This window comes from Phyllostomus hastatus, unplaced genomic scaffold (genome assembly GCF_019186645.2).
Source record: "Phyllostomus hastatus isolate PE091 unplaced genomic scaffold, TTU_PhHast_1.1 phas_contig_86, whole genome shotgun sequence".
In the NCBI taxonomy this organism is placed as follows: domain Eukaryota; kingdom Metazoa; phylum Chordata; class Mammalia; order Chiroptera; family Phyllostomidae; genus Phyllostomus; species Phyllostomus hastatus.
This window is the reverse complement of record NW_025333977.1, coordinates 89,804,520-89,825,349: the sequence shown is the minus strand read 5'-3', so window position 1 is coordinate 89,825,349 and position 20,830 is coordinate 89,804,520. Positions and strand designations below refer to the sequence as shown.

Below are 20,830 nucleotides of genomic sequence, written 5' to 3'. Positions count from 1 at the left end.
TATTTATTTATTTTTTTTTAGAGAGGAAAGGGAGAGAGAGAGAGAAACATCACTGTGTGGTTGCTGGGGGCCGTGGCCTGCAACCCAGGCATGTACCCTGACTGGGAATCGAACCTGCGATGCCTTGGTTCTCAGCCCACGCTCAATCCACTGAGCTACACCAGCCAGGGCTCAAAGCTGTCTTTTAAAAGTGAAGTGGAGGTAAAGACATTCCAAGATTTAAAAAAAACGTTACTACCAGACCAACCTTACAAGAATACTAAAGGAAGTTCTTAGGCTGAAAACAAATGACCCTAGATGGTGATTCGAACTCACATGAACAAAGAACAGGAGTAAAGGTAATTACTGTATATAATTTTATTTGGATTATTGATTTTAGAGGAAAGGAGAGAGAGAGAAACAAACAACACATTTTATTGTTCCACTTATTTTTGTATCATTCATTGTTGATTCTTGTATGTGCCCCGACTAGGGATTTAACCCACATTTTAGTATATAAGGATGATGCTCCAACCAACTGTACTACTTGGCCAGGGCCTGCTGTTTGTACTTTTAAAAGAAAGAATAACCACATATTTTCTTTCTTTTAAAAAACAAAACAAAACATTTTATTATCGTGGGCTTCCAGCGAAGGTGGAGGCATGAGTAGATATGCTTTGCCTCCTCACACAACCAAAAGAAGGATAACAACCAATTTAAAAACAAAAACAACCAGACCTGCCAGAAAATCAAAATATATAGAAGTCTGACAGCACGGAGTTAAAGAAGAAACACTCATCCAAACTGGTAGGAAGGGTGGAGACGGGCAACCAGGGAAGAGAGAACATGCAGCAAGGCAGCAGCTGGTGGACTGTATGGCCCCACATCCACGTGTGGATAAACTGGAACAACTGGGGAGCAAGACAGATTGCGCAACCCAGGGTTCCTGCACCAGGAAAATAAAGCCTCAGAACCTCTGGCAGTTGCGCCAGTGAAAAGAAACTGCCTGTCTCTCAGGAGAGTCTGTTGGAGGGGCCCATGGGGTCCTAGAACATACAAAAGCCCACCCACTTGGGGAATCAGCACCAGGGCAGCAACTGGAAGGGCATAAGTCACTTGTAGGAAATGGGAAAGTGGCAAAGTGGGGTGAGAGCTGAGAAAGTTAAATGTTCCCTCTCTGACCACTCCCCTACATACAGCACCACAATGCAATGAATTGGATTGCACTGCCCTGGCAAATACTTAAGGCTCCACTGCTTACAATGTAACAGATGCACCCAGACAAAAAAATATGGCCCAAATGAAAGAACAGATCAAAACTCCAGGAAAATAACAACCAATAAGGAGGTACCAACCTGTCAGATGCAGAGTTCAAAACACTGGTAATCAGGATGCTCACGAAAATGATTAAGTATGCTGCAAAATAAAAGTAGAAGTGAATGCTATACAAAGTGAAATAAGGGAAAATATAGAGGGAAAAATAATGAAGGGAAGGAAAGCAGGACTCAAATCAACTATTTGGAACAAAAGGAAGAAATAAGCATTGGAAGAGAACAGAATGAAGAAACAATTCAACAAAATGAGAGACCTAGAAACCTCTGGGACAACTTTAAATGTTACAACATCTGAATCATAGGGATGTCAGAAGGATAAAAGGAAGAACAAGAAATTGAAAACTTATTTGAAAAAATAATGACAGAAAACTTCCCCAATCTGGTGAAGGAAATAGACATACAAGTCCAGGAAGCTCTGAGAATGCCAAACAACTTGGATCCAAAGAGGAACACTACACCAAGACACGTCATAATTACATTGCCCAAGATTAAAGATGAGAGAATTTTAAAAGCAGTAAGAGGAAAGGAGACAGTTATTTACCTACAAAGGAATTCCCATGAAGTCTATCAGCTGATTTCTCAAAAGAAACCTTGCAGGCAAGAAGGGGCTGGAAAGAAGTATTCAAAATCATGAAAAGCAAGGACCTACATCCAAGATTGGTCTATCCAGCAAAGCTGTGATTTAGAGTGGAAGGGCAAATAAAGTGCTTCCCAGATAAGGCCAAGTTAAAGGAATTCATCATCACCAAGCCCTTATTATATGAAATGTTAACGGGACTTACCTAAAAAAAGGAAGATCATAACTGTGACCAGTAAAATGACAGTAAACTGACAACTATCAACATCTGAACCTAAAAAACATAAAAACTAAGCCAACAACTGGAACAGGGACAGAATCAGAAAAGGAGATCACCACATTGAAGGTTATCAGTGGGTAGGGGAAGAAGGGAGAATGGAGGGAAAGGGACAGGGGATCAGAAGCATAATTGGTAGGTACAAAATAGACATGGGGAGGTTTAGTATAGGAAATGGAGAAACCAAGGAACTTACATGTACGACCCATGGACATGAACTACAGATGGGGAATACTGGAGGGAATGGGGGTACTGAGCGGAGGGGCATAAAGGGTAGAAAAAAATTGGGACAAATTTAATGGCATAATCAATAAAATATTCTTAGAAAGATTAACATTTAAAGAGAAATTGTATAAAGTAGTATATAATGTTTTTTGGGTCTATAATATATGAAAATGTAATGTATTAGTAATATATCTGTCAGTAACAGCACAGAAGAGGTGAAAACAGCTATAGTATGCTAAGGAAATGACTATAGATGATAAATAATTATAATTGTGTATTTGGGTTTGTAATAAGCTTAATATATATAACATCAATACCATAAAAGGGAATAGAATTACATGGCTTAATATTTCTATAGCTCACCAGCATTAAGGTAGTATAAGTCTGAAGCTGATTCTGATAAAATGTATGGGGTACACCCTAAAGCAGTGATTTTCAACCTTTTTCATCTCATGGCATACCTAAAGTTATTACTGAAATTCTTCATCACATCAAAACATGCTATTTTTGCCGATCTGACAAAAATAGGTATAATTTTTACTCACACACACTGGGTAGTTATTGTTGTGTTGGCCCTTGTCATTTTTTTTTTTTTAAGATTTTATTTATTTATTTTTAGAGAGGGAAGGGAGGGAGAGAGAGAGAGAGAAACATCGGTGTGTGGTTGCTGGGGGTCATGGCCTGCGACACTTTGGTTCACAGCCCGCGCTCAATCCACTGAGCTACACCAGCCAGGGCTTAGCCCTTGTCATTTTTTAATTGGACAATCTAAGGCGGGAAAAGTTCAGCATCCCTGACTAAATAGTCACATATTGCATGTGTTAAAAAAATTCTTGCAGCCCACCGGTGGGCTGTGGCATTACTGGTTGAAAGTTGCTGCCCTAGAGTTCCCAGTAGTGACCAAAACAAAATATATACTGAAAAAGTCACTAGGGAAATTAAAGTGCTTCATTTGAAAATATTAAATGTGAAAGAAAGTAGTGAGTGAGTACTAAAGGAAAAAAAAAGATGAGGCACATGAAAACAAAAGATGAAAAAGCTGTCAAATCCAGCTGTATCAATAATAACACTAAATATGAGTTGATTAAACAATCTAATTTTAAAAAGCAGAGCCCTGGCTGATGTGGCTCTGTGTATTGAGCGCCAGTCTGTGAACCAAGGGGTCACTGGTTCAATTTCTAGTAGGAGCACATGCCTGGGTTGCAGGCCAGGTCCCCAGTAGGGCGTGCATGAGAGGAAACCACACATTGATGTTTCTCTCCCTCCCTTTCCCTCTGTCTAAAATAAATAAAATCTTTAAAAAAAAGTAAAAGCAGAGATTGTTAGATTGGGCCCAGCTATATGCTCTGTACAAGAAACACTTTTACGTTTAAAGATAAGAATTGAAAACTAAATATGCAAATAAACACAGGAAAGCTGGAGTGGCTACACTAATGTCAGAGAAAATAGATTAAAACAAAAATATTACTAGAGATAAAGAGGGACATTTTATAATGATGAAGGGGTCACTTACTAGAAAGATAGACAAGTTATATGTATGTACTGAATAATAGCACCAAAATACATGAAGCAAAAACTGACAAATGAAGGAATAGACAATTCAACAGTAATGGTTAGGAAATGTCAATATTCTAGTTTCAAAAAATGGACAAAACAAATAGTCACATGGAAACAGCAGTGTAAACCAAATACACCCAGCTGGCATTTTTAGACCACACCAGCAGCAACAGGAGGATATACAGGGGTGGGCAAAAGTAGGTTTACAGTTGTAGTGCAGATAAATCAATAATTAATAAGTAATATAAGAATGAACTCTTTCACATGCTGACATCTGTTAACCATTGTTTGCCCACCCCATATATCATGAAGTGCAAATGGGACATTTTCCAGGATAGACCATGTGCTAGGCCACAAATCAAACCCAAATACATTTAAAAGGATAAAAATAATAACAAAGGATGCTCTCTGACCAAAATGTAAAGAAATTAGAAATCAACAGAAAATTTGGGCAAATCACAAATATGTGAAAATTAAAGTATGTATTTCTGAATAACTAGTGGGTTGGAGAAGAAATTGAAAGGAAAATCAGAAAATACTTTGAGATAAATGAAAATAAAGCTACCACCTGAAAAAACTTATGGGATACAGTGAAAGCAGTACTTAGAGGGAAACTTGCATCAATAAATTCCTGTATTAAGAGAGAAGGGCCCTGCCTGGGTTGCTCAGTTAATTGGAGTGTTGTCCCAATACACCAGGGTTTTGAGTGTGATCTCTGATCAGTGCACAGACAAGAAGCAACCAGTGAATGCATAAATAGATGGAACAACACATTAATCTCTTTCTCTCCCTCCCTCACTCCCTCTCTCTTTCTCCCTTTCTGTTTCTCTCTAGAATCAATTTAAAAACCATTAGATCTTGAACCAGTAACCTAACCTTCTACTTTAAGTCACTAGAAAAAGAAGAGCAAAGTAAATTTAAAGCAAGCAGAAAGAAGGATACAATAAAGATTACCATAGAAATTAGTGAACTAGAGAATTGAAAAGCCATAGAGAAGATTCAGAAAACCAAAAACCAGTACAATCATACCTTGGTACTTGTCGGCTTCAGAACTCATCAAAACCTGCATTCGTCACAGTTTGAGGAGAAAAAAATATTTCAGCACTTGGCACTTGCTCAGGACTCATCACACTTCCTAGAACTTGTTGTCATGACACTGCCCTGCAAGAGAAAATGCGCCATCGTTTGGTATTCCTCAGTTTTGGTGCTGGTCTTGAGTTCCAGAACGAATTAATGAGTACAGAGGAACCACTGTACTTTGAAAAGGTCAACAAAACTGGTAAAACTTTAGATAGATTGACATAGAAAAAAAGAATACACATTACTAGAATCAGAAGTGGGTAGACATTACTACTGACCTTACAAAAGTTAAAATGATTATAAATAAGGGAATACTTTGAACAACTGTATACCTTAGCTTAGATAAAATGGACAGTTTTTTTAGAAACATAAAAACTACTGGAACTGGCTTAAGAAATAGATAATCTGATTAGACCAGAACAGATAGGTGAAGAAATTTATCTCGGATTCTGGCTCCTGGGGTCCGTGGCATTATGGATGAGACAAGACAAATTCATAAGGACTACTGAGGCCTGTGGAGGAAAGGGGATGGCGTGGCTTCTCTCTCAAGGGGAGAAAAGCCTCAGAGCACCTCGGCCACTATCTCAAAAGGAGAGCGCCTCAATCCTTGCCTTGACAGGATTTTGGGTTCAATTTTGCACAGGAATACAGAGTGTATATGTAAAGCTCATCAGTCATTATTAGGCAGAAATGATTAAACAATAGATAACATTCAAAGAACTCTGAGGGCTTATTCTGAATCAGGGTCAGATAGTTAAAAGGCCATAAAACTTTGGGGAACAAACTCACTTCCTGCTTGGACCCTTATCATTTAAATCGAGGGTATTACCAAAGTAGGTTTCACAGGATTTTATGCATTCTTTCTTAGGCCTGATCACCCTAGGTGAACCTGCCCTTTCCAGCACAGGGCCACACTCACCTCCAGCATTGTTTCAGGCTTAAGTCAGGTAGGGGAAGTAAGGCAACCAAGAGATTAGGAGACTTCTTCCAGACAAAATGAGGACTCGGCATGTGTCAAAGCCGAGGGGTGAGGGTCCACCACCCCCTTTTTCTATAACGCCCGAAATCCTTCCCTGGGGGCCCCTTCGCAGCTGTGCCTGTCTTAGGTTGTCCCTCTTTTGAGGAATCTTACCTGTCATTGGCTAGCCAGTCATCTGCCCAGGGCCAAGCAGGGTGAAGAGAAAGGGGGCAGAGGTGGTGCCCCTACAAGGAAGATAAGCTTTGTCTCCTAAGTGTCTTATGGTCCCAAGGTTCTTTACTCTGCCTTTAGCCATGGCAGATTACAGTTTCTGAAACCAGGCATGGCAGTTACTGACAGAAATTAATCACAGAATGGCCGTCAAAGAGATGTCCAGGCCCATATGATTTCACTGCAGAATTCTATTAATCATTTAAAGAAGAATTAATATTCCCCGGCTGGCGTAGCTCAGTGGATTGAGCGCGGGCTGCGAACCAAAGTGTCACAGGTTCGATTCCCAGCCAGGGCACGTGCCTGGGTTGCAGGCCATGACCCCCAGCAACCGCACACTGATGTTTCTCTCTCTCTCTCTCTCTCTCTCTCTCTCTCTCTCTCTGCCTTCCTTCCCTCTCTAAAAATAAATAAATAAAATCTTTAAAAAAAAAGAATTAATACTATTTCTTCACAAAAATTGAGAAGGGAAACACTTCCCAATTTATGAAGCCAGTGTTGCTCTAAAATCAAAGACATCCCAGGAAACTATAGACCAATATTTCTTGTGAATATGAACACAAAATCCTGGACAAAATAGTAACAAACTAAATTCAACAGCATATAGAAATTAAAACACCATTACCAGATGCTATTTATCCCAGAAGTGCAAGGTTGGTGTAAAGTTCACCAACCACTTAATGTATTGTATCAATAAAATACAAAAAAAAAAAACCCAGTCACATTGTCATTGCAATAGATACAGAAATGATAAAAATCACTTAAGAAACTAGGAGCAGGCCCTGGTTGGTCATAGCTCAGTGGATTGAACACAGCCCGGTGAACCAAAGGGTTGCCAGTTTGATTCCCAGTCAAAGCACATATCTGGATTGCAGGCCAGGTCCCCAGTGGGGCACAAGTGAGGCAACCACACATTGATGTTTCTCTCCCTCTCTTTCTCATCCCCTTCCTCTCTCTCTAAAAATAAATAAAATCTTGAGGAAAAAAAATAAAACTAGGAACAGAAGGGAGCTTTTCAACATAATGAAGGACATCTATGAAAAATCCAAAGGTACTTTGGATGGTAAAAGACTTGAACACCTCTAATAATAGGATTAGGTCAAGTCTTCACCTCTATTTGACATTGTACTGGTGACTCTAAACGTGGTAATTATGCAAGAAAAAGACATAGGCATAAATATTGGAAAGAAAGAAACAAAACTATTTCTGGCAAGTGACATGAGTTTATATGTGGAGAATCCTAAGGATTCCACCAGAATAGTATTAGAGCTTATAAGCAAGTTGAGCGATGTTGCAGGATACAAAGTCAATATACAAAAATCACTTGTATTTGTATAGACTTGTTATGGACAATTCAGAAGTGAAAATCAAGGGAGAAAATTCCATTTACAATAGCATCAAAAAGTTAAAATGCCTAGGAATAAATTTGATAAGAAATGTGAAACTGAAAATTACAAAACATTATTGAGAGAAATTTAAAAGATCTAAGTAAACAGAAAGCATCCCATATTTGTGGGTTGGTAGATTTAACATTAAGGTGATGATAGTCCCCCAAATTCATCTATAGATTCACTGTAGTCCATATCAGAATTCTAGCTGACTTCTTTGTAGAAATTGACAAGCTGATTCTAAAATTAATAGGGAATTATAAAGTATCCAGAAGAACCAATAACATTTTGAAAAGAATAAAATAGGAGGAGTTATCCTTCATGATTTCAAAACATTTCAAAAATGGTAATCAAGACTGAAATTGGCGTAGCAACATACATGCAGATCAGTGGAGTAGAATTGAGAGGTGAGAAATCAAACTCTTTATGGTCAACTGATTTTCAGCAAGTGTTAAGACTATTAGATAGAGACTAGTCTTTTCAGCAAACAATGCTAGAACAACTGGGTAGCCATATGCAAAAGAATGAAGTTGAGCCCTTACCTCATGTCATATAGAAAAAGTAACTCAAAATGGATCAACAGATATACATGTAAGAGCTAAAACTTTAAAACTCTTGGAAGAAAACTTAGGGTAAAGAATTCCTAATTATGACACTAAAAGTATGAGCAACAAAAGAAAAAAATAGGTTAATTTAGACTTCATGAAACTTAAAATCTTTTGTGCTTCAAGGGACCCATCAAGAAAGTGGAAAAGATAACCAGTAGAATGGAAGAAAATATTAAAAAGTCATATCTTATAAAGGTCTATTTAGAATATATAAAGACCTCTTACAACACAGTGATAAAAAGACAGCCCAATTTAAAAATGATCAAAGAATTTTTTTTCTGGTCCTGCCCCTGCTCCTCATCCACAAAGAATCTGAGGAGATATTTTTTTTAAATGGAGGATATACAGTTGGGAAATACACAGGTGAAGAGACATCTAGCCCACTAGGATGGCTGGAAGCCAGTGTTGGCAAGGATGTGGAGAAATTGTCAAATCTTATATATTGCTGGTGGGAATGTAAAATGGTGCAGCCACTTTGGAAAAATAGTTTGGCAACAATTCCATTCCAAGGTATATGCCCAAGAGGAATGAAAACATATGTTTGTGCAAAAATGTGTCCACAAGTAATTATAGAAGTGTCATTTATTATAGTGAAAAAGCAGAAAGAACCAAAATGTCCATCACCTGATAAGCAAATAGATATAATGGGCTATATTCATACAGTGGGGAATTATTCAGCCATAAAAAGAAATAAAGTACTGATACGTGCTGCAGCATGGATGAACCTTGAAAATAACATGCTAAGTGAAAGAAGTCAGGCACAAAAGATCACATATGAAATGTCCAGAATAGGAATGGGAGCTAAATGGTACACTTTTTGAAATGATGAGAATATATTTAAAAATTGACTGGGGTGATGGTTGCACATAGCTGTAAATATACTAAAAATCCAGTGAGTTGTATACTTTAATAAAGCTGCTACAAATCATTTCTGGTATCCCTGTGGGGTGGACCTCAGCATGTATGCATATAAAAGGCTGAGCCTTTAGAACAGCAGAGCACTTTACAGTAAGCTAAGCTCATCTGTTTCTTTCCTGTCTAATTTTTGTAGAAAACATGACTACCCCAGGGAAAGAGAACTTCCGCCTGAAAAGTTACAAAAATAAGTCCCTGAATCCTGATGAGATGCGCAGGAGGAGGGAAGAAGAAGGACTACAGTTACGTAAGCAGAAAAGAGAAGAGCAGGTGAGTGCTTTACTATTATTAATTCCTTTTAAAGAACTTGAATGTTCCATTTTATGCCTGAAACCACCTTCCTTTATTTCAATTTTAACAGTGTTTACACACACATACACACTCCATAGACACCATAAAATCAACATGTTTTGGGGGTGCGGGAAAGGGGATGATGAAAAGTAGAATACAAGAATGAAGAAATCTCTCCGGTTCCCATTTCCCCACTATAACCACTGTTTAATACTTCGGCCTATTTGTTTTAGTGTATTTTATTTCATTTTTCTAAAGTCATAACTTCCTTAAGATTTTGTGTGCATTTGTTAATGAATTTTCAAGTGGCCAAGAAGACATTGCCCTTCACTGTAAACTTTAATTTGAAACTTTGTAAACACGTACAAAAATAAAGAACAAATAGTTAACTTCAAAAAACCGTCCTCTAGGTTGAGTAAATTATCAACAGTTTGGCTTACTCCATGTGTGTCTGTCTCTACGTTTCCTTACTATGTAATATTTTAAAGCAAAAGCTCAAGGTATATGTCTTTCAGGACAGCAGAATGTTATTTTTATGTTCTTTATACCTTTTACTTGAATTCTATCATTTCCTGTAAGAAAGGCAAGGAGTTTTGTTTTTCTCTAATGTCACTTGGTGTAAAGCCTTCCAAAATATTAATATGGTGGGATGTGAAATGCTATATCCTTGTTCATAGTAATAAATTCTTTTGAAATGTTTCCTAGTCATATGTGTATTTCCAGTAATCCTGTAGCTCTTCAGGATGTAAGAGAAAATTTCATTAATCTCTGTGTCACACACCTCGTAAAATCCTCTTGAAATTCTTCATAAACAGCCTTTACAGAAATGTTGAAAGTATAATTGGGACACTTAGAAACTGTCCGTCTTGTTAGTTTGGATGACAATTATGCAACTTCCATTCGTAATTAAGTCTACATCATTTTTGTCCCAATGCACATTAAAATGGGTATAAAAATACTTCTCCAAAGTAAGCACTTTCATCATCCAAAAGTGTTAGCAAACTTTCCCAAAATGGGACTGAGTTCTTTCAAGTCTTCCAATGATGGTGTTTGGTAGGACATTATTTTAAAATACCATTTTAACGTAAGAACATTTCCAGGAGTATCACTCAGATACTCCAGAGAGTCTCACTCACCCTCACTTTACCTTCCTCTAAAAAATACTTAGTCCATCACTTTTGGGAAAGAAATTTAGAGACATGCTTAGGTGGATTTTGGTGCAGGGGGTAAGGAGAGACTTTTGAGGTTGGAAGGACCATTTGACCCTTCACACTACACAAGCTTCATAAAAGTCATATGAGTCAGACAGAACCCTTCATACCTGAGAAATAAGGTAATCTGTCACAAATATTTTGCAATTATAGTGAGCTGTTCTCAACATACAAGGTATAGGACAAAAGTAGGTTTACAACTGTGAGTTCACGAAACAGTTTATTCTTATATTTATTACTTATTGTATTATTTTCTGTAGGAACAACTGGAACAACTGCAAACCTACTGTTGCTCCACTCTGTGTACAGTGCTTTTGAGTAACACTGCATTAAATATTCCAGATAGTTAAAGTCCAAGAGTACATTACAACCTCAGTGTTTAGTTGGGCTGTAGATGTTTAAATCAAATACTATTACTACTGTTATTTGCAGGAGGCAGGCAAAAACAGTTTGTAACATAGTAACAGTTTATATTAAGCACAGCAAATTAAGTTTGAGTCTTCGCAATCTGCTTTCTCATCTTTGAAATAACCACTTATAAAATGACAGGTTTCTCTTGGTTTCTTGCAGTTTTTTAATTCATCTCTTTGTCTTATTTAAAGTGGAATCTTTTCTTTGGATTAGCTTCTGTATTTGGGGTAAATTTCAGAAATCACAGCAGCATTGTGATACTTATATTCACATATGTAAATGAACATGTGTATGTATGTATGTGAGAACAAGTATAGGTCTGATATAACCACCAGCCTACACACCATATTTGGCATAAAGCCATTTGAAGATGCAGTAATGTCATTCTGTCTTAAACAGTTTTCATTTTAAATAGGTTTTTCATGTTTACTTACCTGCCTGATGGCAAAACGCTTTATATTCCTTTTTTTTAAAAGATTTTATTTATTTCGCCCTGGCTGCTGTAGCTCAGTGGATTGAGCACGGGCTGCAAACCAAAGGTTGCCAGTTCGATTCCCAGTCAGGGCACATGCTTAGGTTGAAGGCCAGGTCCCCAGTGGGAGCCGTGTGAGAGGCAACCACACATTGATGTTTCTCTCTCATTTCTTCCCTTCCCCTCTCTCTAAAAATAAATTTTAAAAAATCTAAAAAAAAAAGATTTATTTCTTTTTAGATAGGGGAAGTGAAGGAGAAAGAGAGGGAGAGAAACATCAATGTGTGGTTGCCCCTCAAGCACCCCCTACTGGGGACCTGGCCTGCAACCTATGTATGTACCCTGACTGGGAATGGAACCAGTGACCCTTTGGTTCTCAGTCTGGTGCTCAGTCCACTGAGCCACACCAGCCAGGGCAAAATGCTTTATATTCTTAATGTATAAATGGCAAGTATGGCCCCATGTATTTGAATAAAAACATTTATAGTTGAAACTCTGTCATCATCTTCATTGTATGAGATCTAAAAGTATGCTTAGGCTTTAATATTTCTGTGACAAGTTTCTGGAATATTGCTCTACTTAAAATCTTAATTTTGTTATTTCATAAGTGCCAGCTTGTGTAGGGGGAACTGATAATACTAATCAGGCTTCTTAATATCATAACAATACTTGTTTCATGCCTAGTTTATAAAAAAGTAAACCAATAAAATATAGATTCATTTAAGTACTGTTTATCTTTCCACAGTTGCTTTGTCATCTATCTGGGAAAGTCAGGCTTTTTTAGGCCAGTTGAACAGCTATATTGGAGGCTACTACAGGAATTAATGCTGCTAATTATATATATAAAGTAGCTGTTTCTTTTAGGATTATCCTATTAGCAGACAAGCAATTAATATCTGTTATCTAGGCAGCACTGTACAAATGCTCTCTGTCTGTTTGACACTGACAGACCAAACTAAAATTTATTTTTTTGGCAAAAAAATTTTACCAGTTGATATTCTAATTGAATCAGCGTCTATAATTTTATACATATGAAAAGATGAACACTTTACATTTACTATTAAAATATTTTTCGACTGACTTCCGGCAAGATGGAGGCAAAGGTGGACACACCGTACCTCCACACACAACCAAGATTAGAACAACAACAATTTAGAGGCAGAATAACACCCAGAACTGACATAGAATTTATCTGAATGGAAGTTGGACAGCCAAGAAGTTGAAGTAGACCAGTTCATCCAGACCAGTATGAGGGGCGGAGACGAGCAGCAGCCTGCACGGGTCCAGGAGCACGGTGAACAGGGGGAACTGGGCGCACAAGGCTACCGGGAGCGTGTAAGCCATTGGGGGGCACGCAAGATCGCAGCGGGTGGACCCTGAGTACACCAGCGACAACTGGCGGACCCAGTGAGGCTGCGATTGTGAACCAGGGCAGAGCGCACAACCCAGGATCCCAGGGAAGGGACTGAGACCCCAGGAGAATGGAGCTACCGCCATTGTTCCCTCCTGCCCCTGCCCCCGCCCCCACATACAACATCACAATCTAGGACTGGGGTGCTGAGCCCCGGTGAACACCTAAGGCTCTGCCCTTTACCGTAACAGGAGTGACCTGTCTCAAACAGAAAAACAGATCAGTGCCCCAGGGCTAATCCTTTTGAACGACCAAGAGATTGCCAATCTATCAGATGCACAGTTCAAAACACTGGTGATCAGGAAGCTCACAGAATTGGTTGATTTTGGGCGCAAATTACATGAAAAAAATGCAGGTTACCATAAAAGAGATGAAGGAAGATGCACGGAGAACCAATAGGGATGGGAAGGAAACTGGGACTCAAAACAAGAGAGTGGACGAGAAGGAAGAAAAAAAAATCAAGCAGGAAAGAATGAAGAAATAAGAATTCAAAAAAATGAGGAGAAGCTTAGGAACCTCCAGGACATCTTTAAACGTTCCAACATCTGAATTATAGGGGTACCAGAAGGGGAAGAGGAAAAGCAACAGATTGAGCACGTATTTGAACAAATAATAAAGGAGAACTTCCCCAGTCTGGCAAAGGAAATAGACTTCCAGGAAATCCAGGAAGCTCAGAGAGCCCCAAAGAAGTTGGACCCAAGAAGAAACACACCAAAGCACATCATAATTACATTAACCAAGGTAAAAATGGAGGAGAGAATCCTAGAAGCAGCAAGAGATAAGGGGACAGTAACCTACAAAGGAGTTCCCATCAGACTGTCAGATGATTTCTCAGAAGAGACCTTACAAGCAAGAAGGGGCTCAAAGAAATATTCCAAGTCATGAAAGACAAGGACCTACATCCCAGATTGCTCTATCCAGCAAAGCTTTCATTTAGAATGGAAGGGAAGATAAAGTGCTTTTTCAGATAAGGTCAAGTTAAAGGAGTTCATCATCACCAAGCCCTTATTTTATGAAATGCTAAAGGGACTTATCTAAGAAAAGAAGATAAAGAAAAGACATGTATAGTAAAAGGACGGCAAACTCACAATTATTAACAACCACACCTAAAGCAAAACCAAAAGAAACTAAGTAGACAGCTAGAACAGGAACAGAACCATAGAAATGGAGGGCGCATGGAGGGTTAGCAACAGGGGAGTGGGAGGAGGGGAGAGGGGGGGAAAGGTACAGAGAATAAGTACCATAGATTGTAGGTTGAAAATAGATAGGGGGAGGGTGAGAATAGTATGGGAAATGTAGAAGCTAAAGAACTTATAAGTATGACACATGGACATGACTAATGGGGGGGGATATGGGTGGGAGAGGGTGTACAGGGTGGAGGGGAGTGAAGGGGAAAATGGGACAACTGTAATAGCATAATCAATAAAATGTATTTAAAATATTTTTCATTAAATAGATGCTTATTAGTCTGAGTAGGTAACATAGTGTTGTTTTGATATTGTAAAAATAACAGTGATGAAGAATGGAGGCTTGTTTGTTGTTTTTAGTTACAAGAACTGCCTTGTGAAGTGAGCAAATTGATACACTTGTGGACAGTGTATCAACTGTTCCCACTGATTAACTTGGTTGACAAGGTTGGGCAACATGTAAATCAGGTATACCTATAAAGATACAAGTCATGATTGTTTTGGTAGTGTTTTTCCTTTTCAAAACCTATTTTTCTCTGACTAATACATGTACATAGTTGGAAAATTTATATAGTGTTAAAATACTTGCTACCAAACCAGCAGTGTTCTCATCCCAAGTAAACTACTTTTTCAACCCTCTTAACTGTTCATTGTGGCTTATACTGCTAAATTTCTAAGTAATACGTGTATGTTACTATATATCTTTATTTATCAACTTAAAATATTTTTCACTGATGTTCTGTTGTGAGAGGTGAAGATTTAAGCTCTTATACTACTCTTTCCCTTACATCCATCCTCATAATATAGTTATATTACAATATCTAAGTATTGCTGAGCTGAGTAGTATACTGTGATTACATTTTCTTTCTTATACTTTGTTTTTCCTGGACTTAATTTGTCTTTTTTTTTTTTTTTTTTTTTAACATGAGTGGCTTTCTTTGACATCCTGGCAGCTTTCTCATTCTCTCCTATAACTTTCTTAAATTATTTTTATCTCATTTTCTACTTGGTAAAACTTCTCAGATAATTTATTAATTCCAGCCCCTCCCCACCTCCCCATCCCAAGATCTCGATTCTACATTTTCTGTCCTCGTGCTCCAGTCAGTGCTGTTTATCCTGTGGGCTTGCTGTATAGCTTTAGTCTTAGGACTTAACCTTTGTTGGGAATTTCTCATCTCTTTTCTTGTGTTGATACTTGTGATGTAAATGGTATTGTGTTATTAATTTCAAATTGCACTTGTAATCAGCTGTTGTATATATCATGACTTGTAGTAATTAAAGATCCTGCCGTACCATATTAAAAGCACTGACTGTGGATATAAATTTTGTAAACCAATAGATGTACTTTTAGTGATTAAGTTTGAATTGGAATAATATAAATGTTTTAACTAATGGTAAAACAAATTAAATCAAAATAAGGAAAGAAATTCTTAAAAATAAACAAGGAATTAAATGGCCCTGTATGTCATGCTTGTAGCTAAACCATACAGAGAGGAATTGTTTTAGTACATTTAATATATGGCAATGTGATTAGTTATCTCTATTGGAATATATCTTAAGGGTAGAAAGCAGTATAAACAAATCTTCAACTGACTTTAGTTATCATAAGATTGATAGTTACTTGGATATAGCAAATTAAGTATTTGTTAATGTAGGAACCTGGATATTTTAGATTAAGAAAATAATGGGAATACAAAAGGAAAGAAGTTACATAAATTTGAATTGGTAATATCACTAGGGACTGAAAAGGCCTAGAAATAGTGAAATACCTTGAAGTGAAGTGAGTACCCCTGGCACCCTGAGGTTGTGGTCATTAGAATCTTCCTCTTACAGGAATAAGTCTCCTTGGAAAAATAGCTGATTCTTGATTAAAGATAGGGAATGTTCAAGGTGAACCTGTAATTTTTAATAACATAAAGAAGTAATTGAAGACCACTGAACTCACGAGGTAACTTGAACAGGCTCCCATTAGCTGAAAGTAAGATATTTTGAGTATAAGAAGGGGTACTGTAAGGACTTCCCACTTCTCATTAAAGTGGAGTAGCAGAGCCCAGATTTATCCTCCCACCTACAACAACCAAGAATAATAGATAAAATACATTAAGCAACTGTTCAAGATATCAGATATCAAGCAGTGAAGAAAGTGATCTCTAGAGATGGAAAATGAGGTGAACCCTATCACAGCCTCAGCTTACTGCCAGAGTTTTCAAGTTGCAACACAGGGAAAGGGAACTGTGTTATAAGTAAGGCTCCCTGAGTTGAGAAGACAGAGCTGAGAGTCCAGGGAGACCAAGGCCAATAGAGTTCCTAGAGTGGAATACCAGAAAGGAGAGACCTGTATGAATAGAGAGAAGCCTGAGCTCTTCAAAGGGTTTCCTTGAATTTTCAGCAGAGTTCTGATCAGTCCATGTGTTTGAGGAAACTACCCAAGGCTAGAGAAAATATTATCTAAAAGAATTAGAGGAAGTAGTGTCTCATACTTACACAGGGCTGAGAGTAGTGGCCTGTGCCCCTAGCCAGACTGGGAAAACTCATAATTCACAGGGCTGTATGTAGGGTAGTCAGGAGAGTCTTGCCTCATTAGTGAAGATTAATTAGCCATAGGCTTAGTTCTGCTCTAAAACTACCTAACACATCATAAAAGCAAGATCCAAGAGGATCAAGCTGTTTCTTTATAACTTAGCTGCATACCAGAATAAATGGCCAAGAAGATCTACAGGAATACAAAAATATCCAGTATTCAACAAAGTCAAGATGATTATGTCAGGCATACGTAATTACCAGGTACACAAAGAAGCAGAATGAGGAAACCAATCAGTTGAAACTGACACAGAATTAGAGAATGACGTTAAAGCAGTATTGTAACTGTATTCATGTATTCAGAAGTTAAGTAGAAACATGGAATATGCACAGAAGAGTCAAACTGAACTTCTAGAGTTGAAAACCACAATGTCTGAGAGGAAAAACACATAGATAGTATTAATGTCAAATTAGAAATTGCAGAAGAAAACATTAATTAACTTCAAGGGATAGGAGGATATCCTATCCAAAGGGATATCTAAAATTAAAAAGAGAGGTGAAAGCCCTTGCTGGGTGGCTCAGCTGTTTGAAGTATCATCCCATACACCAAAATGTTACGGTTCAGTCCATGATCGGAGTGAGTGTGGAAGGCAACTAATTGATGTTCCTCCTTCCTCACTTACCCTGAAATAAATAAATATATTATTGGATAAGGATTTTCAAAAAGGTGAAAGAATATACACATGTGTGTACATGCATGGAAAAGAAGACATCACTGAGCTATAGCAGGGTCCCCAACCCCCTGGCCACAGACCACTACCAGTCTGTAACCTGTTAGGAACAGGGCCGCACAGCAGGAGGTGAGCAGAGGGCAGGGAAACTTCACCTGTATTTAGTTGCTCCCATTGCTCACATTACTGCCTGAGCTCTGCGTCCTGTCAGATCAGGTGCAGCATTAGATTCTCATAGGAGTGCCAGCCCTACTGTGAACTGCACATGAGAGAGATCTAGGTTGTGCGCTCCTAATGAGACTCTAGTGCCTGATCTGAGGTGGAGCTGAGGCAGTGATGCCAGCACTGGGGCGCGGCTGCAAATAGCAGAGAGGTTTGACTGCACAGACCATAATAAATCAGTTACTTACAAACTCTCAAAACCCTATCAGTGAGTAGCAAGTGACAATTAAGCTGCATCTGGTGGCAGGCTATAACAAAGCCTTTCCCTACCCACCCCACATGCCCCCCCGCCATGGAAAAATGTCTTCCACAAAACTGGTCCATGGTGCCCAAAAGGTTGGGGACCACTGAGCTATGGGACAACTTTATAAGAAGCCTCATACATGGACAATTGGAGGTACCTGAAGGAGAGAGAGTGTGGAAGAGAGATAATTTACTGAAAGAAATAAGGGCTAAAAACTTTCCATAATTATTGAAAACTCTAAACCCACTGATCCTAGAAACTCAATCCTCAACACAAAAGCATGAAGAAAACTACACCATGGTATATTATAACCAAACTACTCAATACCAGTTGTGAAGAGAAAAGTCTTAAAAACGACCAGAGAAAACAGACATATTACAGCAGAACAAAGATAAAGGTGATAACAGATTTCTCAATGGCAACCTAGAATACAAGCCAGAAGATAACAGAAAAACATTTGTAAAGTACTCAAAGAAAGAAACTGTTAACTTTGAATTCTGTACCTGGCAAAAATATATGTTTAAAACAATGACAAAGATGCACTTCAGGCATACAAAAACTGAAAGAATTCATCATCACTGCCATATCTGCACTACACGCAATGTTAAAGGGTGCCCTTCAGACAGAAGTAAAATAATGCCCTTGGTTACTTGGAAGCAAATCTCAGAAAATTATTTCATTTATAAATACTTCAGTAAGTATCTCTAAAAGATAAAGACTCAAACTTAAACCAGAGTAGTTATAGTACTTTAAAAAGTTAACAGTTCCTTAATATCAAGCCATCTAATCACTATCCATCAGTTTTTTTACTTCAGACGTTAGCAGTGTTTGATGGACATGTCTAGATACATTCATTACTTAATCATTAAATGACCATTGCAGTAATTATTCTGTCATTCCTTCTACTTTTTTTATTGGCTGATAACTCAGTCTAAAGAAGAGCTTTTCCTCAATAAGTTTTTGGTTTTCCTGAATTACTGATCAAGGAGGAAAGAGAAATACTCGAGTCTTTCCCTTTGTTTTCAAAATAAAGAGTTGGTTCCTTAGCATCTTCCAAAGCAACCATTGGAATGTGAGGGTGTTTTAATGTTACTAGGACTTTAAAGTATTTAGCATATTTCAGTTTATTTCAGGTATTACTCTCTTCTGTCTTAAAAAAAAAACAAACTTGTGGCTGTGTAGGTGACAATTAATAAAGCATACAATATGATGTTTTGATATATTTTGTGAAACTACCACTATAAACTACAATTGGTTTACCCATTCATCACCTGTTGATAGTATTATGGATTGTTTCTGGGTTTTGGTGATTGCAAATAAAGCTGCTGTGAACATTCATAGGTAGCTCCTATGGATACATTTTTTTTCCCCTCTGGGATAAATATCTAGGAACAGAATACAATGGCTGGGTTGTTTAGTAGTTGTATAGGTAGGATCAACTATGTGCCAACATAGGCTGAACTATTTGACCTTCCCATTAACAATGAGTGGAGTTTCAGTTCCACCACATCTTTGTCAACATTTAGTATGATCAGTGTTTTTCATTTTACTAATGTGTGTGTAATAATATGCTAGTATCATTTTAATTTGCATTTTTCTAATGACTAAAGTTGCATCTTTTCAAGGCTTATATGCCACCTATAAATTGTGAAGTCTGTTTAAATATATTTCTTTTTTTAAAATATTTTATTTATTTTCAGAGAGAGGGGAAGGGAGGGAGAAAGAGAGGGAGAGAAACATCAATGTGTGATTGCCTCTCACTCCGTGCTACTGGGAACATGGCATGCAACTCAGGCATGTGCCCTGACTGGGAATCAAACTGGTGACCCTTTGGTTTGCAGGCTGGCACTCAATCCACTGAGCCACACCAGCCAGGACTGTTTAAATATATTTCTTGTCCCACAAGCATATATTTTAAGTTTTGTACAGATTTTCTCAGCCTTTTTCTCTCTTTTATTTTAGAGCTTTTCCATGGCAATGTCCATAAATCCACTGATCTTTTTTTCTATGGTATCTAAAATGCTGTTAATCCCACCCAGCATATTTTTCATCTGAAAAATTTTATCTTTTATCTCTAGGTGTTTGATTTGCTTTCTTCTTTTTCATGTTTTTGAGCTCTCCTTGTCTTGGTTATACTGTACTTTTTAAATTTGTGGTTATATTTATAACAAGTATTTTAATGTCCTTGTTCAGTTTGCCATCTTTGTCATTTCTAGGTGATTTAATTGATGTGATTGTTTTTTCTCTTCCTCATGGGTGGTCTTTTTCTACTTTCGCCTGCTTGGTAGTTATTAATTGACAAGCATTGTGAATTTTACCTCATTTGGTGTTGGAGTTTTTTATATATTTTTAATAAGTATAATTTTGTCTTCTTTTAATGTTTATAATTCTGACATTGTCATTGGATGTAGTTAAACTTCTTGGAACCAGTTTGCTTTTATGTTTCATTGGGCTAGACCAGAAGAGCCTCTAATCTAGGGCTAATTTAGCATCACTAATGAGTTACTGCCCTTCTGAGTATTCTACTCAATGACCCATATATTAGAAGTTTTTTTCTCTTATAGCCAGTTAAAACAAACTATTAGTTGATCTCTGTGACCTCCAAAATTGTTCTGTATGCTCCTCGAAAGTGGTTCCTTTTCCATTTTTGGATCTCTTCCTCACACAGCTGCAATGATAAGTACTAAGTGAGGAGGACCTTCTGCAGATTTTTGGAGTTCTCTCTAGGTTGATTTCTCCTCTTAGTACCCTGTGTTGTGGAGTCTAGGTGTCTTGGCCTCCAGGCTCTGTTATGGTTCACCCTCCTTGTGCTGTAGCCCAGAAGTTCTCTTCAGGCCGTAAACTGAAGCAATCGTAGGACTAATGCTTCTTTTCCCAAGGATCATTGCCTGTACTACCTGTTGTCCAGTGACTGAAACCCGTTATTTTATGGATTTTTGTCTGTTATCTTAGTCAGTTAGGATGAGAGGGTAAAGTATTACTCTATTATGGCTTGATGAGT

General features: G+C 37.8%; 1 protein-coding gene across 1 annotated transcript in view; it reads left to right on the top strand.

Moving 5' to 3' along the window:
• KPNA1 (karyopherin subunit alpha 1) overlaps positions 1–20,830 on the top strand; it is a 73,372-nt gene that overhangs the window by 14,220 nt on the left and 38,322 nt on the right. Inside the window, exon 2 of the mRNA XM_045851049.1 lies at positions 9,266–9,399. Coding sequence (XP_045707005.1) covers positions 9,271–9,399 — 129 coding nt within the window. The 5' untranslated portion in view covers positions 9,266–9,270. The remainder of the gene's footprint in view (positions 1–9,265; positions 9,400–20,830) is intronic.